Raw genomic sequence first — 23,780 nt, 5'->3', positions numbered from 1 at the left:
CTCATCATGCCAGAAGTCCAGGAACCATTGTTGCTGCCTCGGCCTGTGAAGTTACCGTAATATCCGACATGTCGTCCACTGGAGGCGGATGGGCGCAACTGCGCCAGCAAGCGCGCACGCTCGAACAACAAGTGGGTTCCATTCACTGCTGCGACGGACTTAGTCGGCGCTCGCGGCAGCCCTGCTAACGAGGCATGCCAGACCGAGACGCTGTTCCACACATACTCGCAGTTCGGCTCGACACCAAACATACCCGCCAAACCCTCAGAAGAAGAGCTACGAGTAGAAACTAGGCTGCAGGAAATCCTCGAGCAAAGAGATGGTCTTGTCGGCCAGCTCTCGCGGCTCCTCGACTCCGAATCGACACATGGCTCGTCGGCCGTAAAGCAGAACAACCTTGCCAGACACCGCGAGGTACTCTCAGACCACCGTCGCGAGCTCGCGCGCCTCAAGTCTACCCTGAACGAGGCCCGCAACAGAGCGAACCTCCTCTCCAATGTACGCTCGGACATTGATGCATACCGGTCCGCGAACCCAGAGCAAGCCGAGGCCGACTACATGCTCGACGAGCGGAATCGCATCGACAACTCGCACAACGTAGCCGACTCGGTCCTCAGCCAGGCATACGCTGTACAAGAGAACTTCAGCCTGCAAAGGGAAACGCTCACGAGCATCAACCGGAGAATAGTGGGCGCTGCAAGTCAGGTCCCTGGCATCAACAGCTTGATCGGACGCATTGGCACAAAGAAGCGCAGAGACGGCATCATACTGGGTAGTTTCATCGCATTCTGCTTCCTGATGCTGCTATGGTTCAGGTAGATGGGGTTGCACATGTTCATTTTGGGCGTTCAAGCGGGCTGGATATCCTCATGACTTTCATTAGCATGCTATGCGCAAGGCGTCTTGGGCCTGTACGGTTACGTTTATGTTTACAAAGGGTTGGGTATCGTGGGAATTGAGAGTCTTCCGTATGCTGTACAAGATATCGTTACATGTTCGTCATCAAGCCTCCTTAGGCGTGGCTTCTGAAGGAGACTGTCGGGCCTCGTTGACCAGCTTCGCAAAGCCTCTGTTCATATCCTCCATTTCTGTGCCTTCTGCGTCTCCGCTGCCTGCCCATCGAATCTTGCAGTCTTGGTCTACCAGGTAGACATAGCCGACTCTGCCGTTCAAAAGTCCGATCGTCTCTCGTATCTTCTCACTGACACCTTTTCTAACCACGAAGTACCTGCCCCAGTCCTCTTTTGGCTTGGACGCCCTCAGCCGCCACTGGAATAGCGATACGATCCAAGCCTTCATGGTGTTCTCTTCGATGTTGACATCAACCATCTGCGCAACTTCGGGATTTCGCGCCAAAATCTCGTGTAGTGCGGTGTTTGTTTTCTTCCCTGTGAAAGTCTCGACCTGGGTCAACCCCCACATCGAACTAAACACATTCACAACACTAATCTTCCCGTTGAGCACATTCGTAGTGTCCTTGTCCTTCCCCTCTAGTGTATCTCCGTGGAAGTTGGGAAAGTATAACGCCGCGTCCTTCTTGAAGATCCTCTGGTTCGCCATGAAAGTCTTTCCCGACCTATACTTGCGGATATTCTTGAAGTCGCGGAAATAGTTTGTGCCCCATTTCTCGACCAGATCCTTGCGCTTCTCGAGGTTCCGTTGCGACATGGTCATACCGGAGTAGTCCTTCTTGGTTTTGGGGATGCTGGCGTTTTCGCCTGGTTGTGGGGCGCGGCTGAAACCGATCGGACGGCCAAGTGGCTTCGGGATGAATATGTCTTCATCTTTGGGATCTGGTGTGGGCGAGGTCTGGGTGGACTTGGGTTCCGGTGCTTGCTGGCGGAGAGTGTGCGCGGAGGTAAAAGGTCGAACGAGCGATTGCCTTGCGATTGAGGGAATTGCGATTCGGCTCTGGCACCGTAGGCATATCGAAGAGGTAGTAAGGAACGTGCGCCGCAATGGCGTTGCTATCCGGGGCTGAAGCATTGTGTTTGTCGAGTGTCTTTGTCCCGCCAAACTCGAGAAATGACGGATGTGAGCGTGGAACTAGCACAGAAGCGGCCAAAGTACCACGTGCTTTCGCGTCAGCGCCAACTCTGTACGCGCTGCTGCCTCGGTGACGTTCTACACTCTCTCACCAGCGCATTCCCTGCTAAGCTTTGAAATAGCTAACGGTCCCGGCGCACGATATAAATGGCGCTACGATAGGCAACTGTGCTTCCGCAGTCCCTTCCCTTGACTACCTTGGAAGTATTAGAGCGGCGCTCACGTCGCTACTCAACTCAACAGCCCAATTCGAAACAACATAACTTTAATCGCAAAGACTCATCGATTTCGAGAAGTCTACATCATGTCGAACAATGCGCTTGCGGCCAAAGAAGCCTACTTCAAAGAGCAGGAACTTTTGGATATCCCTGACGATGAGCACGACATCCCGGACGCCAGCGTGGGTAGACTCGAACGCGCATTGAAAGATTCGAAAGCCATGCGGCCCCCAGCGCTTAGAAAGCAGACAAGCAGTTTCCTTGGAGCAACCCCGAAAGAAAGGCAAGCGGAGTTCGAGGCGCAAACGAAGACACGACGCGCAATCGAGCGACAAAAGACCCACCAACCGATGCGTTCATCTACAGCGCCTGAACAAGGACTTACAAAGATGTTGCCAGTCACCAAGGCACGTACCAGGTCAACAGCTGTCGTTGGCGCGAAGAGTACTCTGAACCGAGTCTCATCCTTACCTGAGACAGCTGGCGAAGATACTACTCCGTTTTATATACGAATGGGTGACATTCCAAGGGAATGGAAAGGAAAGCCCAAACTAGCAAATAATATCAAGCTGAGACCAGAGGAGCAACAATACCTCAAGGGCAAGATCGTATATTTCTGGCCGAGCCACGATATCACCGGTCCGCGGCGTCAACGTATACACAAAGTAATCGAACTCGGTGCTGCTTGGGTCAAGGAATGGACAGAAAACATTACACATGTTATAATAGACGACAACTACGACGTACACACGTATGATCTGCTACTGCGGGATCCGAACATACCTAGCATTCCTGAGCACATCGCGGTCGTCAAGTTCCAGCCTTATATAACGGAAACTGTAGAATGGAAAGGACTCCGAGATCCAAATCAACCACGCTTCGCGATCAAAGGTGCACCCAGCAGGAAGGAACCCGGTGAGCCGAGAGAGCCATTCCAAACATCAGCCGCATCACAGAGCTCACCAGCAATAAAGTCGTCAAAGCGACAGATTGCTGCAAAAGAATCACAAAAGACCGACTCATATCCAACCGAAGAAAGCGTTCCCGCTACGCCACCTGTAGCAGATATAGCTACGCGTATCTCGTTCGACGAAACTGTCGAGGATAGCTTCGTCATGCCGTCTTCGAGTCCAACGAAAGCTTCGCAACCTAAGATTGTCGATAAATTCAATGACGCTCTTTCCCAAGCGATACTGGAAACGAAGGCTGTCGCACACCTACCACTGGAGGAAGACGAGGATGCAGGGTCTCCGGTCGCAAGTGGTGTGGAAGATGTAGACGACTCAGGTACTGACGAGGAGCGCGTAGTCGTGGCGCCTAAGTTACCAAAGCAGTTTAACATTGTCTCGAAAGCGTCTGCTCTACGCAATAAGAAGCCATTCAACCAGAACGCGTTCCAATGTATGGACCCAGGTGCGAACGGCTATACATCCCAAAACCCGAACGCCCGTACTATCGAGATCCTCGATCAGATGTGCAAACATTACGATCAGATGCAGGACCAATGGCGCGTGCTCAGCTACCGCAAATGTATCACTACCCTGAAGAAGCAAACGGTCAAGATCACTACTGCGAAACAAGCTGCAGCCCTACCTTATATTGGCGGACGGCTCGCCAAGAAGATCGAAGAGATCGTACTCACCGATCGTCTCCGCAGGCTCGAAAGCACGCGAGATGACCCTCTCGACGTGGTACTCCGCCTGTTTCTCGGTGTCTATGGCGCTGGACTCGTCCAGGCCTACAAATGGATCAAGGCCGGTTATCGCACGCTCGAAGATCTTCGAACCAAAGCGACTCTTACTGAGAGCAACAAGGTCGGTGTAGAGCACTACGACGACTTCAACTCCCGGATACCACGCGCTGAAGTCGAGGCTCACGGCGCCGTAGTCACCAGAGAGCTGAAGAAGATCGACCCCAAGTTCAAAGCCACCATCATGGGCAGCTATCGCCGTGGCGCAAAAGACTCGGGCGATATCGACATGATACTTACGAAGCCCGATACTTCGCTTGCCGCTATGCGGACAATCATCTTCGACCGCCTCGTTCCTCATCTCTACAAGATCGGCTTCTTGAAAGCTTCCCTAGCGACCTCCCGATCCAATGACCCCACGGGTTCGAAGTGGCACGGTGCTTCCTGTCTCCCGATCTCGAAGGTCTGGCGGAGGATGGACTTCCTTCTCGTCCCAGAAGAGGAGATGGGTGCAGCGCTCATATACTTTACTGGAAACGACATTTTCAATCGCAGTATTCGACTGCTGGCTCGCAAGAAGAATATGAGGTTGAACCAGAAGGGGTTGTATAAGGATGTGCATAGGGGAAAGCGGGGTGAGAAGTTGAACGAGGGCGTTTTGGTAGAGGGTAGGAGCGAGAAGAAGATCTTTGAGATTCTTGGCGTGCCTTGGAGGGAACCGCATGAGCGGATCTGTTAGAGGGCGATATCTGGGGCGGATTCTGGAAACTACGAGCGGATGATTGATTTTGAGTAAGAGAGCCCCAGGTCAAATGATAACACATGTGATAATACAAGTATATTGGTACCCAACTCTGACCCTCTCTATACCCTATCCCCTTCAACCACTTTATGATGCCCCCTATTCATTTCATCACCCTCCATATTGACATCCAAATCCTGCTTCTGCTTCTCGAGCCTTCCCATGAACCACGCAACTACATAAACCCCGTACAGAACCTTACCCACCTCCGCCTCTTGCGCAGGTTTATGTTCTTGACCATCAATCTCTTCACTCTTCTCTGCCGTTTTCCCAATCCAAACATTACCCAAAAAGCACGACGCAACAATCGCCGCAGCCATGAACGGCATGATGGAGATCAGCGACCACATCACCGCCTTCGCAGCCGCATGCTGAACTTCCTCCTTGACCGCCGGTGGAAGACTATTCAGGAGGTCCAGGCTATGTGCCCCGGTGGCAGGCAGCTCGATGCCGCTTCCAGAATTGTCGATCGCAGCCAGGAAAGTGGTAAGCTTATTCGAGAAAACCGATCCCATCATAGCAATACCGACGGTCTCTCCCAGTGGCAACATGAAAGAAAGCAGCGACTGCATACTAGGCACCCTCGTCGACCAAATCCCCGCTGCATGCAGCACAATCGGCATAAAGCGAAGTCCCGTTCCCGCGCCTGACACCGCAAGAAAGACTTTCACCATCGTAACATGCCTGATAGAAACCGCGTACGTAAGCAGCGCCAACCCTACAGCCTCAACAACCGACCCGATGAGTAATGGGACAAAAGTTTGTCTTAGCCATTGATTACACAGTCTAGCTGCGATGAAGACACCAACACCCAGACCGGGTGTGTAGTAAAGAAGTTGCACGCCGGCCTGACTGGACGAGTAGCCTTCGGCGAACTGCCAGTAGTAGGATATAAAGTAGAAAGCGCAGACCATGGAGACGCCGGCGGAAAAGTTTATAGTCATCAGAAGGGCTGTGTCTTTCTTGCGGAAAAGCGTAGAGGGTATCATGGGGATCTGACGATGGAAAAGTCTAGCAACCGCGCGGTCAGGACCGAGGAGGTATTCGTACGTGAAGAACGCGATGCACAATACGATTCCAACAACGAGGGGAGCGATGACGGGTGCTGAGCCCCAGGAGTATTGTGTGCCGCCCCATTGGATCGCGAGGATTATGCAGCCGACGCCGAAGATGAACATGACGAGGCCGGGCCAGTCGATGATTGCGAGCCCGGAAATGTAGCCTAGACGCCGGGATTGACCTGGTGAGACAGAGGCGCGGCCGTGGAATAGCTCTTTGCGCATGACGAAGAAGATGATGAGTATGGAGAGGACTGCGACGCCGATGGGGAGGACGAATATGTAGCGCCAGCTTGCGTCTGCGAGGTAGCCGCCGATTACTGGGCCGACGGCATAACTAGTAGAGCATGATCAGTATTGTTCTTTCAGCTGCAAACTGAAGGCAGACTTACCTGCAGCCACTAATCAAAGACAAGATCGAAGTACTCCTCGAAGTCTCCGCCAGCGTCGCCCCATCAGACACTATAATCCGGCTCAGGCTCATGATACCCGCAGCGCCCAAGCCCTGCAAAGCACGCCCCGCAAGTAGCATGCTCCAGGACTGAGCCGTGGCACAAATGATACTGCCGATGGTGATCCAGAACATCTGGAATTGGAGTGCGAAGTGGCGGCCGTAAATATCAGCTAACTGGCCTGACGCGGGTATAAATGTTGTAAACGTGAGCGTGTAGGCGGCTACTATCCAGTTGAAAGTACCGGAGAGTTGATCTGGGAGATTATGTTAGTACTTCGGTATATACATAGATGGGATGGATGGCATGAGCGGATCGACGTACCGAAATGAGTCGATATAAGTGGAATAGCAGGAGCAACGATAGTAACATCCATAGCAGCCAGAAAGTTAGGCAACACGAGACCTAGCATCAGTTTCCATTGTCGGATGTTTCTTTGGCGCGCTTCTGCTTTCTGTCGTGCTGTTTCTTCTGGGATGAGGAAGTTGATGTGGCTTCCTGTGGCGTCTTGTGATGGTCCATGGTGATGTCCAGTAGAGAGGTCTTGGAGCTCTTGTCCTGGAGCTGGTTCGGGTACTAGATGGGAGTCATCTGTAGTTGGGACATGCTTTTGAGCTTCGCGTTCCCGCAGCTTTCGTCGGATGAGTTTGAAGAGGTATATCGCCATGCTTGAAAATTGAAAAAAAGGGCGAAAAGAAGATTACCGCGGAAACAAAGACAGATGAGCTGCTTACCGCCATCGTCGCAGCAGTTGACGCCTTATATCCTACTTTACATCTGCGGTTACGCGATGCTCGCCCAAATAGGGAATCGCAGAGTCGTGGAGCCTGCGTGGCTTTGCACCGCATCTCAGGCTCCCAACAGCCTAGCAACCAGTCTAAGCCGACTTTGGTCACAATATGGGTCTCTACACATAACACGTACGAGTTTTGTGCTGCGCATTGCGGCCATGGCGAGGAAATCTGACTATACCTAGTTGGGTCTCCTTCGCGGACCAATCACAGATCACATTCAGCTATCGCTATCCTCTTCGGCTAATAGTGGCGCAGCCATGGAGTTGCGATTGGTACATACCACAGCGATATCACCGCCTGTCAGACGAGGCCTCCCGTACGGCATGGTAGTGATGGGTCTCTCGCTGATGAGGCTGATAGGGATCGGATAAGGGTCAAGCCTTCCTAAGCTTTGTCAAGCTTTTGTTGGCAGCATGCCACACATGCTCCCGGTGAATGCTGCTTGTGGCCTTCAATTTCCGTGTCCTTGGACCGTCATCTGATTGAGGCTGTGTGTGTTATGCCTGGAGAACTGGAGAAATTGTCGTAAATTCGTGAAGTGCTTCACGCGCCCACCGTGGTGCTTCATGATGAACGACGCTATGACCTGAGGAAAAGTACAGGTTTCTAGTATACTGTACATATTTGTGGCGCTTTCGTGGATGGATGTAGATTGAATGTTGCATGTTCCCCTTGCAACACGTGGGATGGGCCTGTGTCTGGGCCCTTAAGCTGTCCCGTTGCGTATCCCGCTAGTTCTTTCCGCTGTGCATCGGCCGAGAATCTTAGGAAGCACATGATCTTCAGTGGTCTCGAGGGCGAGAGATCTGTTGCGAAGAAGGGCACACGCCCTTGACCTAGACTCCGGCGTTGTCTGCGTTCCTTGAGTCTCCCTCACAGCTCTACGTTGGAGTTTCGGGACCCCGTGGGAGTAGCTGCAGTATCGAGGGTTTCTGGATGCATGTTCAGACCAATCAAGTCTCTGAGAGGACGGCAGAGATAGTCAAGGGCGACACGAGTGGTGGGTGTCCTCAGCATAACCTTAGTGGTAGCGACGCATGGTTTCTAGAAGCTGGAGGCGGGCTGGTAGCTGAGGTGTTGGCGCCCTCTAAGAAAACTTCTGTCCTTTTAACGAAGATTTGAGATGAGAGTCGAAATGGATGGAGTTTTGATATGTGCAAGTAGTCGCGAAGTTGTAAGGCTAATGTTCGCAACGGATTCCACGGGCCAGGCCGCCATCATCCACGCTTGGCCATGACGCAACCACAATCACGTTCGGAAGCGTCCATCTCGAGCCACACCTCCGTGCCGCTCTACCAACACCTCCAAGCATGCAACCCACTATAGCGGTCCCCGCCGTTGCTGCGCTAGTCTACCGAGCATACTCTCGCAAATCACTGACTCCAGTCGGTATTCTGGTGGCCTTCGCGACAGCAGTCGTGCATGTGTTGCACCCATGGAGTGTATTCTTCGTGCTTCTTGCCGTCTTCTTCCTGGCCGGTAGTACTGTGACGAAGGTACGTTTGATGAAGAATGCGATAGACGAGTACTAACACGAGACAGGTCAAACACGACATCAAAGCGAAACTGACACAGTCCGCGACGGGCGCATCTGGTGGTGAAGGCGAGCGCAATCATGTTCAGGTCATCGCGAACTCCGGCGTAGCCTCGGTGTTACTCTTGCTGCACCTCTGGCAGCTAAGGAAAGAAGGGAGATACAACGACCAGGGTCTATGTTGGCACAAAGGGAGTGATGCCCTGGTCATAGGCATTGTAGCGTAAGCGAGTGTACTTCATGTCATAGCATGTGATTGCTAACATACTCTAGCAACTACGCCGCAGTCGCCGCCGACACCTTCTCCTCCGAACTCGGTATCCTTTCGAAATCAAAGCCACGTCTCATAACAGCTCCATGGCGTGTCGTCCCGCCAGGCACAAATGGAGGAGTGACTGCGACTGGACTTGGTGCAGGCCTACTGGGGGCGTTCATACTCTCAGCTACATCTACGCTGTTCCTGCCCTTCTGTAAAGACTGGAATGTGTCCGAGAAGATGACCTATACACTTGCTCTGACAGCTGCTGGCTTTAGCGGAACACTACTCGACTCGCTTCTGGGTGCTCTGGCTCAAGCGAGCGTTGTCGACGTCCACTCTGGAAAGGTCGTAGAGGGCGAAGGAGGCAGGAGAGTTCTCGTGAAAAGCAGCCATCCTCTTCATCTTTCCAAGACAGGTCAAGTGCGCAGTAAAGTCAGCAGTCGTGCGGAAGGCAAGGAAGGCATTGCAAAGACGAGCGGAGCGGACACTGCGGCGTCGATCAAGGCATCGGAGACAATGATGAGAGCTGGGGGAAGCGGCAATGCAGTGGTGGATGCACAGCATGAGAGTCGGAAGATTGAAGTCGGGAGCGATCTGCTGGACAACAATGCTGTCAACATTCTCATGGCAGCTATGGTCAGTGTAGGGGCCATGGTCGTCGCCTGTGTGGTTTGGGATCTGCCGTTGAGCAGCATAGTCGGGATCTAGCTGTCCGCAGCTGAAGGTGTTTACGTAGCCATGATTCATGTTAGACAACCTGTCTTGAACGTTTGTGAAGTGGTGAGGTTGGGATTTGGAGCATCGATATGGCTGTGCCAAGACCGCGCTAGTCGGGCGCGTCACCTCCGTAGCCTGGAGCTCCATCGATAGCAACAGTTCGACATCCCGCCTTCGAACATCACCAACACCTCAGCCAACTAAACCGTGTGTTCGAGGTCGAACTCTTGCAACAATCAAACCAATACCACGCCGCAAGTCTCAGCGCCACATTTAAACAAGATGGTATGCTATTGGCATCCCAGCGCTCATGTACACAGTGCCCTGGTCTAACACTTATCCAGTCTCTCCGCATCGTCCCCCACAAGGCGCACTCCACGCAGACCGCTCTGGAGACTTCAGCCCCTTCAGCCCCCGGTGTGCACGATACCCTGCGCTCTCGCCTCGGCCAAACCACCACAGCATCCAGCGCCGCCTCATCGTCGACAGCACCCGTCGCTCTCCAGTCCGCCCACCCTCTCGAGGCCCGTCTCACCCAATGGCGAGACACCCAAGACCGCCTGAAGATGGAGATGCTGAGGCGACAGTTTGGCATCGCAGAGCCAGTGCGTAGGGGTATGGAGCTCAAGATCGCTGAGGCGGGCGAGTGGAGGCCAGCAACTCTAGGTGGAAGTAGCAACGTCCACCGGGACATCCTGCAGGGACGGGACACGGAGATTGGCTGGGAGGATGTCTTCACTGGAAACGAGCTGCGTGAGGTGCCAGACTTCCACACGGAGATTGAGCACAAGATGAAGATGAACTGGTAGAGCGTTTATGGTGCTTGGGCAGAACACATGGATGGCATACTGAATGCATTGGTAGCGACGCTTCATCCGCCCAAGCCCTACGGACCGTTTACGATATGAACAATCGGCGTTGGCATAGAACCAGGACACGAATGAAATAATGATACGTTCACCAGCATGGCTTGACTAACCTGCATGTCTTTTCTCTTGGTCGACACTGGAACCGAATGTAACCGGCATAATTGGCGAATCAATATGGACTCGGATCACTAGTTTGGGTATAAGGTCGGCAAATGGCATGATGGTTATTGACCCTTGGTACGAAGAACTTGGTCTTTCATGGCTGATCACCCTCAATAGCTGACTCGTCCTTGCTGAAGGGAACTGTTCCAGCAGCTGTGCATGCCTCAAGGTTGCATTCTGGTTTTGCGTGACTTGTTGATCCCTCGTCATAATGATCTGATGTTCGACAGACATAGCGTTCTGGCAACTAACTAGGGATGATGAAAACGTCAACACGCATATTCTGTGCTTATAACATGGTGAACAAGACAGTCTACTGTCATTCCCAGGGTGTCTCGGAACGAGCCCCGGGTCCACTCGGACTGCTGTGCATGTGGCGTAAAGCAGATGCATGAACAGCTCAGCTGACCAATAATGGCCATGGGCATGCAATGCAGGGGCAGACGCTTGGGGAGGCAGAACCTGGCGCGTCGCGGGCCTAGCAGTGTAGGCAGTGACAGGAGAAGCACAAGTCGGCTGGCTGTGAGTTTGCTGGTACACGTCTATCGGTACCAGCAAACATTGGGCGGGTGGCATAAGCCCAGGTATTGAGGCGGTGTTCTCGGCTCAGTAGTGGCTCTGGGTGGAGACGGCGGGTCGCTCTTGCCGCGTTTGCGGATTGCGGAGAAGGGCATAACAAGGCGGCGACGGCGACTTCCCAATCGCGCACGGTCGCCCGACCTTCTCTCTCACGCCCACAGGCCCGATACATCTCAACACCAAACTATTTTTCGCTGCCGCGCCCTCTGCAACGACGACGTCTGCCCGGAAGAATCCCCCCGTCGTGCCATCTTCGTCCACTCGCTTGGTCCGTCCAATCGCTCCCCTTTCGCATCGCCGCCGCCCGTCGCGAGTGCAGTCGGCCGACCACCATGGCGTCTACAGCGGACCAAGCCCCCACGGCACCGCAAACCACTCCACAACAGCCCGCCGCAGGGTCGCGACCGCAGAGCAGCAGCGAAGGCCTGTCGTCCAGCCCCGTCGAGATGCGGACTCTCCAGGCGTCGGGCGCCGTCCCAGCTCCCGCCAGCACGAGCACACACGTCGCAGAGACCCCCGTTCCAGCCGCGATAGCAGCTTCCACACCACACGTGGCCGAAATCAGCGCCTCTGAGGACGCGCCCGTCGCTGCTGCCCCGTCTGCGAAACCCGCACCGCCTGCTGCGTTAAATCGCGCAGAGACCGAGGCGATTGGGCCGTCGACCGATACACCAGCCGCGAACCCAGACAACACCAATGGCCCCGTGCTGGTCATAATGCTGCTCCTCACCAGCGGCTCGAGACACCCCTACAAGATTGAGGAGAAGTACCTCAAGAAGCGCAACGTCAATGTCGAAAACATGGACCCCTACAACATCAGCGTATACACGCTCAAGGAGCTGATATGGCGGGACTGGCGAGAAGGTACGCATGCGCATCTCTTCTCTACGTGGCGCAAGAGCTGGGAGAAGCTTGGCTCGACAGTGGGGTGGCTATGTTGACGTCTTCGGTCTTGATCTGCATGGTGCCCAAAGAGCATCCCTTTGCAGCCTTCGTCGTGCAAACGCTAACTCGTCATTACAGAATGGGAGACCCGGCCCACATCGCCAGGCTCAATACGACTGATACACTTTGGTCGCATGCTCGACGACAAATCCCCACTGAAGGGTAAGCATCTCAATCTCATCTCATCATGTCAACGTTCTTGGCACGGCCCGTCCAATCGCTCGGCACATGCCGATCATTGGTTAATGCAGCCACGACGCGCAGCCCGCATCGATAGACACTCCAGACTCCAAGGCCAGCTACTGACATCGGACAGACTGCCGGTTCCAGACAGACTCGCCTAACGTGGTGCACATGACAGTCAAGCCACAGGAAATGGTGGACGACGAGGAAAACGCCAAGACAGGCAAAACTGGCAGCCGAAGAGACAACGACGAGGAACCTACAGCTGGCTGTCGCTGCATCATTTTATAGGCATGTGATCAGTCGACGACACTCTGGGTCCGCAAAAGTATATACAACATATCGCGCGCAACGGTGGACCAAGTCTTTGGCCCGTCGCTTTTCTCATCGTACCCTTCGAGGGTGTTTCTGGTTATCATAATTGGCCGTTGCTGGCGGCTTTGGGTCGCGGCGTTTTGTGAAGCGAAGTTGGGTACTTTCCTCACTCAACACAGTCTAGTTTCTGCTTCCTTGCGAGCATATGGGGTTCGCAGTAGTTTGGAGGTCATTTTCTTTATCTTTTGTATAAGTACGTACATTTTCTGCCGAGGGAGTATCGCTGGGTCAGGGGAACATGGGAATAGACCGTATTGAATCTTGTGACAATCCTTTCTCATGTGAAGTAATTGGAGTAGACGAAAGTGACAAGCGATGATGGTCGCAATGCGAGACGCTAGTTGGGCGATGGTATCGTGTCAAGGTGTTCGCAGCTGCCAGGTGGACCCTGATCCCGAGGTTGCGTTCGATGCCGTCATCAACACTTGAGCTAAGCTCCGATGTCTCTTCATCACACCACACACCATCACGACTCAATTCCACACATACCAACATGGTGCTCCAGGACGTCGACAATACAGCCCCGGAAGGCTTCACAGATAACCCGTACCCCTCCTCGGACGACCCGTATGCTTCCGCGTCGCCGCCCTCCTCAGGCGCTCGCTTCGACGCGAGCGTCCTGCCCCAGCCATTACCGATCATAGGCACCTTCATGGGCTTCTCCGACCGCGCTGTCCGCTTCAAGACCGAAACTACCCTCAAATTCGCCGAGCGCAAGGTCGGCCGTCAATTGAACCCCGAAGAAGCGCAGGCGCTCGCATACCACATATACCAGCTTGAGCAAACAAAAAGCTATTTCGCCGCCACGGGTGCAGCTGCAGGAACGTACCAATGGTGGAGGACTATGGATAAGATGAAGTATCCCTTCTACCAGCCAAAGGTGGAGGACATTGACCGGAACAAGTTTGGTCCGATCAAGGGCAACATGGCCATGTTTGCACGACACACATGGCGATTCAGTTTGTACGTTTTGGTGGCAGGACAGATGGGCAACATCATCGGTCAACTACTAGCGCAACCTTTGGCTGCGGTGAATACCTCGAATGATCCGAAGCTGGAGCAGTTTGGGCAGGAGTTGAAGGCTTCATCGCATGCTGAGGGACAGAGGACCGCACAACAAGGACGTGAGATCGAGGACAGGCGACGACAATTCCAGGAGCAGGTCAGGAACAAGGCAGGAGGTGGCCCGTCACCACAGGCTAGCTGGGGTAAGCAGCCTCAAGGGAACGCTGATGGAGGCGACGACATGAGCCCGACGGCTGGAAACGAATCGTGGGGTACCAGAACCGCCGGATCAGACACATGGGAGACGTTCTCAAACGACACATCACAACCAGCTCCACAACGCCAGCAAGCACCGCCCTCATCTCTTCCATTCGATGACGACGCTTCCCCCACTGGCGGCCTCTTCCAAGACGAAGTCAACAACCCACAACAACCCCAATCCCAATCTCAAGCAAGACCTGGTGAATCGTCATGGGATCGTCTAAGGCGCACCGGAGGAGGAGCAGCAGCGCCACTTCAAAGGCCACAGCAGCAACAATCGCGCAGAGCGGAGCCAGAGCGCAGGGAGCAAAGGGAAGGGTCCACGCTTGGAGATTCGTATACGTTTGTTGCGGGTGATGAGGAGAGGGCCAGGGAGAGGCAGCGCGCGCAGCAAGAGTTTGACGCTAGGTTAGAACAGGAACGCCAGGGACGTGATTTCAGTGATGAGGGAGGTAAGAAGTGGTAGAGGCCGTCATTCGAAGGTATACCAATGAACGATGATTGATTTGTCGTATGCATGTGCGTTTCCCCGATTCATCTGATTCACGGACTCCTGACTTCTCACAGTGTGGTCACATGCGCGCTTTCACTTCCTCGTCTGCGGAGTGGAAACTCTTTAGGCTTCTCTTGCTCGCTCCCATATATTCGCTCACTCGCCGCGTTCACTTTTTGGAATATCACTTAAATAACCTGCTCTCTCACTTCTCAACCTTTGCACAATCACCCAGCAGCCAGCCGCCGACAATGAACGACGACGACTACGAAGCGAACGACAACTTTTGGAGTGACTTCTGGCCGAGCGATTGCAGCCCCGAGGCCTTACACCTAGCTTTGGCCATGAAGGAGTCTGGCGCCGACATTCGCCCAACTCAAAAGGGCTTCGAGGTCAATCAGAAAGCAGGCCGCCCACATCCCATCATAGGCGACTCCCCGAAATGCTGTCCCGATTCTAAGCACTGGACCATGGACGACGGTGACTGGGTCTGCGTTGGGTGTGGTGCGGTGTACGCGCAGGACTTTTTTCACCAACCCGCGCAACCATCTCTGGCTCCACTCCTTCCTCCTACTGACCTGGCGGTCAATGGAAATCTCGTTCTGCCGCCCATGTCTTGCTGCCTGAAGCCTGACCCTCGTGAGGAAGGAGATGAGTGGACGCTGTGCGACCGCTGTGGCCAGGAATACTTCGATTACAAATATGATGAAGACTTTCAGAAAGCGATCCAAGCAGGCTCGGGATTTGGTACTGGTGGGCCGACGTCTGGTGAGTCAGGGCAATCGATGGGTCAGCAAGCGGAGACTTACTGGAGGAACCAAGGTAAGAGGATCCCATTATTTTTCTGGTGAGGACTCATAGCTAACTTGTGCAGCCGATTCGTACATGCACAATCTTCGTCAACCAGCAAATCTGAACCACGCTCCTCTTTCGACGGGATCAGTTACTGGCTCGAGTGACTTCCAGGCATCCACCGCCTATACACGTCGTCGTCTACGCGCACCGCGTTCTGAAGGCGATATTCGAGCACTGGGAGACGAAGACGACGAGAATCTTGCGGCTTCTCTCCGTGTACCTTCCTTCAACCCAATCCTTCCGCCAGCTCCACCAGTCAATGATCCCACTCCAGGACCATCGAAGCCCAAGGCAAGACGCGCGATAAAACCACCTACTATCACCTCCAACGTTCCGGTGCGACCCCGTCTGCCTAGATATCGCACGCCCACTCACTGCCTCACTTGCATGGCAGAAGAGGGTATCCGCAACATGAACTGCACACTCTGTCACCAGTGTCACTCCGAACGTCATACCACCGGTAGGTGCAAGATGTTGAAGCCCAAGTTCCACAAGTTCATGGAGCTTTCTGTGGAGCTACGTCAGCGCATCTATGCGCTCGCGCTCGATACAGACCGACCCATCAGGCCTCATCTGTGCGACTATACCGACGATCAGATCGTCCAATTCCACGACGATAATGCAGAGCATCACTTCGCGACTAGCGATCTCCTCGGCATCACCCGCGTCAGCAAGCAGGTCCGCGAGGAGTCACTTCCCATGTTCTATTCCGCGAACACCTTCTCCATCGGTTATGATACGTCGACTTATTTCGACCGCCTTGCGTACCTGGGCCGTTTCCACCTGGTTCGCCACGTCCGGTTCCAGATCGATAACCGCAAGGAGTCCATGTCGCCCAGCATTCTGCGGCGTTTGAACCAGTACATCAAAGAAGCAGATGTTTACGAGAAGCAGCTGACCGGTCCCGTTGGCCAGCATATCTCATCGCTGAAGAAGCATCCCCAGTACCTCTACGGCGGCTGCCCCGAACTCAACACCCTCATCACACTCATGAAACTCACCTCGCGCCTCGACAACCAGACCAAGAACCAGTACGAAGGTAAAGGCAAAGGCAAAGCCACCGATATCACCACCAGCAGCCCACCCTTCCACTCCAAGCTCGTCGTCCCCGTCTCCTCCGTACCCAACTTCATCGCCTACACCGCCTACAAATGGTTCCCAACCGTCATGTACGGCCTCGGCATCCAACTGCACTACGTCGACAACATTCCTTTTGCCTTTGTCGATGGCGGCACTGTCGGCATTACGTGGGAACAGCGGCTGCAGAAGAAGGACTTTGGCGATATCCCTGATTACGTTGATCCGGTGGATAGTAGCGGGCAGACGGCGGCGTATAAGATGGCGCTTAAGCTGGATCCTGGGTTAGAGGGGAGGCAGAGGCCCAAGGCGTGGGCGTATTTGAGGGAAACTTGTACGGGTGGGAATTCCCAGTGGTTTGATTTGCCGACTGAGGGGGGTGGGGTTGGGTATTAGATGGGGGATGGAATGAGAGGGTGATTGATTCGGATGATGATGACAGGATAGATAAAATATGAGAGAAATCAATGCCTTAGCATGAAGCCACAGTACTCCATGAAGAGTGTTTCTAGAAAGACAAAGTTGCTTGTGGGGAGCAGTCCCATGTACTAAGACACGTGAGGCTAGAGCACCTGCAGGCTGACTGTAAACAGGCAGGTACGTCCCACCCATCACATCTGACATCTCACATCACATTTCACCATTACCATTTCCCCCTAGTTATTTTATATACACTGATTATGTCACTCTGCATTACTTGTAGCTCCATACCCTTCCGCGCGCTCGCCCGCGGCGACCATCCTCCAGGCTGGAAAAAGAGCTCTTGGATCGACGACAATGGCATACCCTGGGGCCACGACAGCGAAACATGGATATGCGACAGACGCCAAACCACCTTACCACTATTGAGCAGAAGCGCTTTGCAATGTGTAATATGCAGCATGCTCATACGGGATCTGGAAACACGGCCGGTTTACGAACGAGTCGCACAGGAACAGGATATGGAAGTCATCCCAGCATGGCTTCATCTATCCGAATCTGAGACTTACGGCTCTAAACTTGATCTTTATCTAGACAAGGACATGCCTGAAGCTACTGCTGTGGAGTTTCGAAATAGATTTGGTATGTTTGGATAGGATCTTGTTGCTGACCCATTGCGAGAACGCTAATCCAAGACAAGATACCCCATCTCCGAACTTATTCAAGCCAGTAAAATTAGAAGACTCGCTTGACCCAACGCCAGTGAAGCAATTTAGGGCTTGGTTTGATAAATGCAACGCCCGGCATGAGAGATGTTCTGCGATCCAGCAAGATTCGTTGTTGCCTACAAGAGTGCTGGATCTCGATGACATGCCCAGTTCCGACGCTCTAGCCGAAAACATGAAGCAGTGGCCAGAACTGTTTTCTCAATCCAAATGTAAGCTAGTCGAAACGACCGCTGGTCAGAAAGGGAAGTACGCAACGCTGAGCTATTGTTGGGGAAATGGGTTGCCGTTCATGACTACCACAGAGACGCTTTCAATGCGAAAGAGCAGCATCGGCTTTCAAGATCTTCCTAAGACGCTTCAAGATGCTGCTATGGTGGTTCGGTCTCTCGGCCTACGGTACGTATGGATCGACTGCTTGGCAATTGGTATGAACCGACTCCTCTGTATACAGTACATATGCTAATGCTTTTACTCTCGCTCTCAGTACAAGATGACACAGCAGACTGGGAAAAAGAATCGGCTGTCATGGCCGACATCTACTCAGGATCATACATCAACATTGCTGCATCCAACGCTTCACATTGCGGAGCAGGCTTCCTAGGACCACGGAAGATGCCAATGACTGAACGTATTGAAATCCACGATAGCGAAGGTGATCTAGAAGTATATCTCGTCGCTCAACAGACCCGCAACTACGTAAGCTCCATCCCCCGGGACACCCTCGTCTCCTCACTAACAAAACCCAGGCACTACCAAGCGACCCCCTCGAAACACGAGCCTGGGTCCTCCAAGAACAACTCCTACCATCCCGCTCCCTCCATTTTGGCAGCGCCAACATGTTCTGGCGCTGTCCCGACGGCATCTCGCACGAAGAGCAAAGGCGAGGCTGGACGCACCTCTACACCCTCGACGCCGTAGTCTACAGCATCAACCTTCCCATCGGTGCCGCCATTGGCCAAGACGCATGGTTCCAACTCGTCCGCGACTACACCGCCCGCGGGATAACATACCCCAAAGACAAATTCCCGGCCATCTCAGGCGTCATGACGGTCTTACAGCGTATGACTGGCGATGTCTGCGCCGCGGGACTGTGGAAGCGGAATTTCGCCAAGTGGCTCCTGTGGGTACCTAGACATGATGTCGCGCCCTTCAAAAGACCGGAGGTGTGGACGGCACCGTCTTGGTCGTTCATGTCTGGGGAAGGGCCTGTGGATTACGGATTAGGTGATCTTACTATAGGTATGAATACCTCGCTGCGAGGCTTCTGTGCCTTTCTTGAAGAATGCAGAGTCGTGCCTAAAGGACTGAATCCGCTTGGTGAGTTGAAAGATGGGTGGGCAAAGATCAGTGGGCCAGTGACGGATGCCATTGCTATTAGCGAAGATGTAGCGACAGGGAAGAGTCCGTATCGGTCGTGTAGGGTGCAGATGCGCGATCAAAGCTACCAAGATGCACGCGTTCTTTTTGATGTTGAGGCGTATGAGGCTTGTGAGGTTCTGATCGTTGCGCCGGCTTTGGGTGTGGCAATCCTTAGTACGGATAAAGAGCGGGGCGAGTATGTGAGGGTTGGACTGGTGGTGATTAAGAGGGTAAAATCCGAGGTGACGAAGGAAGTAAGTACAAAGACGGTGGAAAAAGGGAGGGTGACGAGATCGCTAACGTCGTGACAGCAATCGAAAGAGTGGTACCCTGAGGCAGAGGATTATTGTGAGCCACGGTCGATTGTTCTGCGGTGAGGCGGCGGACTTGGATGACAAATGTGAGGCGTGTCTGAATTACGTTTATCATTAGTGTAGAAGTCGAGCCACCAGTTGAATGAATGCTGAAATAACACTCATGGCTCTGACCGAGTTGGAGCGGGTCTGATTTGAGTGCTCGCATAGCCTCAGGACTTCGACCATGGTTCGCTACCGCACATATCCAGAGTCCAGACGACCAGAAAAGTAAGCGAACCATTTGAGCACCACAGAAGCAAAGCTGCGCATATATAAAGCGCGTCCTCAAATATTGGAAGTCACACATCAACATTTAACACTTCAACCCCAAAGCAAAAGATCTACAAGTTACCCGTCAACACAGTGCAAAGAAGTTATACCAAACGATGCCTTCAGAGAACAAACAACAATCCGATGAGATGACGGCCCTTCGAGCTCGATTCACGGCCAAGTCATACCATGAGCAGCTTTATGCACACCACAAAAGAGCAGCCACTGCCCCAGCTACAACAGGTCAGCCTACCAGATCTGAGCCAGCTCCGTACTATCAGCAGAGCTACATACGCCATCGGTCTGGATGCGTATGTACCCTTCCTTCATCACCCAAACAACAAGACAAAAGCCTCGAAGACGAACATGAGAGCGCGAAACATTTCGCTCAGAACTGGAATCCAATATGATTTCCCAAAGTGAAAGACTGGACAAACGACGATTTCCGCTCAGCGATACAGCACTGGACTTTTGATCGCAATAAGAAGAACACATCTGAAGCTATTGATGAAGCAGAAGCGGCACTGTATGATCCAAACAGCGGTTCCTGGGCTGGTACGCAAGAGTGGGTTAGAGAACAACACGTTTGCGAGACGGTATATGTATGTCTCTTGAAAGTGTTGAGAGGATATGGGTACTGGAGACATTCCATCACCCTTCGGTCCAAGTCTTGGGACGGCCAAAAGATAACGATATATCGCACGCAGGGGGCGGAGGACCTTCCCCTATGGCTTCAGTGTCATGGATTTGAGATTGAAGATGATGAGATTGTGGCTGATGAGGATGGGGAGGACGTAAAGAAGCTAGACGCTATGGTAGGGGAATGGCTTTCAACCTTAGAAGGAGAGGAAGTACCTAGGTAGATATCTTGGAGAGATGAACAAGATGGAATGAAGGGGGCAGGATGAGATGTTGTTTGTATGGGAGTTAGAAACCGGCGGTATATTGCCGCGCGATGCAAGATGCAGTATGATAGTGATTAAGAGGATCAAACGACGTGAGACCCCCTCATTAGGAGAGGTAACAATACGTTCCATGCTACAAAAACAATTGAGTAGAAGTATACATCATCTTCTATACTACCTACTTGATCAAATATACCACTATGTATGCAGCAACCGCATGATGCGACACAAGCTCCAGAAATGCCCATTGCCCTAACCTTCTTGTTCGTGGACGATGGGCGCGTTCATACACTCTAGACAACATTCCTGTGCGGTAACCGCAGAGCATGTTATCAACAACGGGTCTGGAGAGATCCTCAAGATCATAAAACTGCAGAGTATTGGATTGAATGATCGTAAGACATGTCTGACTGTTCGACTTAGAAAGAGACTGCAGATGATATGGTAGCAAAGCCCTGGGGTTCCCTGTAGCGGATGCCCGGAAATAAGCTACCCGGTAGAATGCGGGGAAGTCGACGGTCCCTGAGTCGCGTCTCTGCGACAACAACAACCTCGGTGCACCTAGCTTTCCCCGACTCCCTGCGAAAGGAAGCTTTTGCGATGAATCACATTACCTGTTCTCGCGCATTGTCTTTGGTACACCCGGTTGATTGGGGTTAAAGAGACGGATCGGTAGTTGTATCTTTTATGAACACCTCTGGAACCGGACGATAAGTGGAAAGTGGTCGTTACTATGGCATGTAAGCATCTACCTCTATCCTCTCGTGGTATTCTCGGATGTTGACTATCTTCAAGTACCCATAATCGCCGGAGCAGCAGGCACAGCAGCCCTAGCAGCCTACCTCAACGCGAAATATCATATTGCCCATGACCTTAGGCTTAAACGCGGTGCTCTCTCGCCGACACAAGATGTCCTCGACTTCATCACCGACCGTGCAACTCGCAAACGTGCTCTCACGTACCACGCTTTCGAAGACCAGGTCCGCAACCAGCCAAACCATACATTCCTCATCTTCGAAGGCAAAACCTGGTCATACAAGGAGTTCTTTGATGCATTCACCAGGGTGGGGAATTGGTTGATAGAGGACCTGGGCATACAAGCTGATGAGGTGGTTGCTGTGGATGGCGGGAACAGCCCGGAGTATCTGATGCTCTGGTTTGCTCTCGATGGGATTGGAGCTGTTCCGAGCTTCGTCAACTGGAACCTCACTGGGACAGGATTGGTGCATTGCGCAAGGGCAAGTATTCCTGGAACTGGGCGGATAGACACTGGCTGACTTCTGTAATAGCTATGCAACTGCAGATTCCTCATCGCAGACGCCGATGTCAAGAGCAATGTCGAGCCATGCCGTACGGATCTCAAGGAGACCGGCATCAAGATCCAGTACTACGATCCCTCGTTCTTCGCGTCGCTACCGAACCCGACTATTATACCAGACTCGCGTCGCGAACACATTACTATAGAGTCCCTCCGCTCGCTACTGTATACTTCCGGAACGACCGGGCTGCCCAAAGGTGTGACTTTGAGCACTGGTCGCGAGCTCTTGACTGGCTACAGCGCCGCCAAATACCTCGAACTGAAACCGGCATCCAGAATGTACACATGTATGCCACTTTATCACGGGGCTGCGCATGGCCTTTGCGTTACACCGATGGTTCATGCTGGCGGTACAGTCGTATTGAGCCGGAGGTTTTCGCACAAGACCTTCTGGCCTGAAGTCGCAGCTTCAGATGCGGATATCATTCAGTATGTCGGCGAGCTCTGCAGGTATCTACTCAACGGCCCGACGAATGCATTCGAGCGGAAACACAAAGTAAAGATGGCATGGGGCAACGGCATGCGCCCTGACGTGTGGGAACCCTTTCGTGAGCGTTTCAACATACCCATCATCAACGAATTATATGCGGCTACCGATGGATTAGGGGCGACATTCAATCGCAACGCTGGTCCCTTCACGGCGAATAGCATTGGTCTCCGAGGGCTGATCTGGAATTGGCGGTTCGGCGACCAGGAAGTGAGGGTGAAGATGGATGTTGATACGGAAGAGATCATGAGAGATGCAAACGGCTTTGCAATTAGATGTGGAGTGAACGAGCCGGGCCAAGTGCTGCATAGATTAACACCGGAGACGGTGGCTACTTCGCCAGGCTACTACAAGAACGAAGGCGCCACAGAGAGTAGGAGAATTAGGGATGTGTTCGAGAAGGGCGATATGTAAGTCACCCTTTCAAGCTCGTTGACTGCAAGCTTATGATAGTAGATGGTTCAAGTCTGGAGACATGATGCGACAAGATGCCGACGGCCGCGTCTTCTTCGTCGACCGTCTAGGTGATACATTCCGTTGGAAGTCAGAGAACGTATCGACAAACGAAGTAGCCGACATGCTCGGAAAGTTCCCACAGATCGCTGAAACGAACGCATACGGCGTCCTTGTGCCTGGCTACGACGGCCGAGCGGGGACTGCATCTATCGTTATGGCAGATGGAGTCACAGAGTCAACATTCGACTTCGCAGCTCTGGCAAAGCACGCGAAAGCAGTCTTACCGAGTTATGCAGTGCCGCTTTTTCTAAGAGTAACGCCTGCATTAGAGTATACGGGCACTTTGAAGATTCAAAAGGGTAGATTGAAGAAGGAAGGTGTTGATCCGGATAAGATCACTGGAGATGATAAGCTGTACTGGCTACCAGAGGGTAGTGATCGGTATCTCCCATTCACGAAGAAGGATTGGGAGGCTGTAGTAGAGAAGAGGGTACGATTGTCATAGTCTCTCTGTTATGACTGACCTCACACTAAATGCATCGTATGTTCTAAGAGCCCTTTCTGCTCCTGATTGAGTGCTACACCATGGCTTCAACGCTTCCTAGGGCCTACATTGACGTTCAGTTATCTACTTTGCAGGTTTTCATCTCGGTGTAGGCTGCAGACCTACTCAACCTCTTCCTTGTGTGAGGGGTACTGGTGACTAATTCAGGCCACCAAGGAAATCCATGTTCTCGAGTACAGCCACCGCCATCCCAGTTGGCCATCATCCACGTCAGTGTGTTGATCACTCACTACATATCCTCGATCCACTTTTGAACGACAAAAGACCCCACCGGGCATCAATCATCGTCGCCCTTTCGACATGCATCGCCTGCATTCTACATTCACTCCATGGCTGTACCATGGGGCTCATTGCGCTGATCTCAAAAACACCTTCAGGGCTGTACGCTACGTCCAAGGCGCAGCTAGCCCCATTGTGGCTGCATAGACGCTGGGGCGTAAGGGTCCACAAACCATGATCTTTCCGCCCACGACATTCGTCATGTTCTACGTTGCGGGTGACACACGTGGAAAGGAACGATGGCTAATGTGTTGGTTAAAAGG

General features: G+C 52.9%; 8 protein-coding genes across 8 annotated transcripts; 6 read left to right on the top strand and 2 right to left on the bottom strand.

Annotated features, from left to right (window-relative positions):
• Positions 1–68: 68 nt before the first annotated feature.
• Positions 69–819, top strand: J4E87_005081 (uncharacterized protein; the record flags this gene model as incomplete). The annotated part of the gene is made up of 2 exons (XM_049376698.1): positions 69–131; positions 202–819. The coding sequence occupies 2 exons, from the start codon at positions 69–71 to the stop codon at positions 817–819; spliced, it is 681 nt and encodes a 226-aa protein (XP_049233554.1).
• Positions 820–1,002: 183 nt separating this feature from the next.
• J4E87_005080 (uncharacterized protein) lies at positions 1,003–1,986 on the bottom strand (the record flags this gene model as incomplete). Its single annotated transcript, XM_049376697.1, has 1 exon — positions 1,003–1,986. One exon carries the CDS (start codon positions 1,984–1,986, stop codon positions 1,003–1,005), a length of 984 nt encoding a protein of 327 aa, XP_049233553.1.
• A 364-nt stretch (positions 1,987–2,350) lies between these two features.
• J4E87_005079 (uncharacterized protein) lies at positions 2,351–4,693 on the top strand (the record flags this gene model as incomplete). Its single annotated transcript, XM_049376696.1, has 1 exon — positions 2,351–4,693. The coding sequence occupies one exon, from the start codon at positions 2,351–2,353 to the stop codon at positions 4,691–4,693; it is 2,343 nt and encodes a 780-aa protein (XP_049233552.1).
• Positions 4,694–4,818: 125 nt separating this feature from the next.
• Positions 4,819–6,933, bottom strand: J4E87_005078 (uncharacterized protein; the record flags this gene model as incomplete). Its single annotated transcript, XM_049376695.1, has 3 exons — positions 4,819–6,151; positions 6,207–6,522; positions 6,591–6,933. The coding sequence occupies 3 exons, from the start codon at positions 6,931–6,933 to the stop codon at positions 4,819–4,821; spliced, it is 1,992 nt and encodes a 663-aa protein (XP_049233551.1).
• Positions 6,934–8,370: 1,437 nt separating this feature from the next.
• J4E87_005077 (uncharacterized protein) lies at positions 8,371–10,379 on the top strand (the record flags this gene model as incomplete). The annotated part of the gene is made up of 4 exons (XM_049376694.1): positions 8,371–8,556; positions 8,603–8,817; positions 8,868–9,489; positions 9,915–10,379. 4 exons carry the CDS (start codon positions 8,371–8,373, stop codon positions 10,377–10,379), a joined length of 1,488 nt encoding a protein of 495 aa, XP_049233550.1.
• Positions 10,380–11,512: 1,133 nt separating this feature from the next.
• On the top strand, positions 11,513–12,599 carry J4E87_005076 (uncharacterized protein; the record flags this gene model as incomplete). Its single annotated transcript, XM_049376693.1, has 3 exons — positions 11,513–12,044; positions 12,204–12,287; positions 12,442–12,599. The coding sequence occupies 3 exons, from the start codon at positions 11,513–11,515 to the stop codon at positions 12,597–12,599; spliced, it is 774 nt and encodes a 257-aa protein (XP_049233549.1).
• Positions 12,600–13,176: 577 nt separating this feature from the next.
• On the top strand, positions 13,177–14,415 carry J4E87_005075 (uncharacterized protein; the record flags this gene model as incomplete). Its single annotated transcript, XM_049376692.1, has 1 exon — positions 13,177–14,415. One exon carries the CDS (start codon positions 13,177–13,179, stop codon positions 14,413–14,415), a length of 1,239 nt encoding a protein of 412 aa, XP_049233548.1.
• Positions 14,416–14,693: 278 nt separating this feature from the next.
• On the top strand, positions 14,694–23,178 carry J4E87_005074 (uncharacterized protein; the record flags this gene model as incomplete). The annotated part of the gene is made up of 10 exons (XM_049376691.1): positions 14,694–15,264; positions 15,317–16,708; positions 17,122–17,436; positions 17,525–17,731; positions 17,850–17,918; positions 18,007–18,218; positions 18,269–19,077; positions 21,158–21,635; positions 21,702–22,627; positions 22,674–23,178. The coding sequence occupies 10 exons, from the start codon at positions 14,694–14,696 to the stop codon at positions 23,176–23,178; spliced, it is 5,484 nt and encodes a 1,827-aa protein (XP_049233547.1).
• Positions 23,179–23,780: the final 602 nt, after the last annotated feature.

Source organism: Alternaria ethzedia (assembly GCF_023757985.1).
Source record: "Alternaria ethzedia strain BMP 0044 chromosome Unknown scaffold_10, whole genome shotgun sequence".
Classification (NCBI taxonomy): Eukaryota; Fungi; Ascomycota; class Dothideomycetes; order Pleosporales; family Pleosporaceae; genus Alternaria; species Alternaria ethzedia.
Note: the sequence above shows the minus strand (reverse complement) of the source record. Positions and strands in the feature narration are given on the sequence as shown.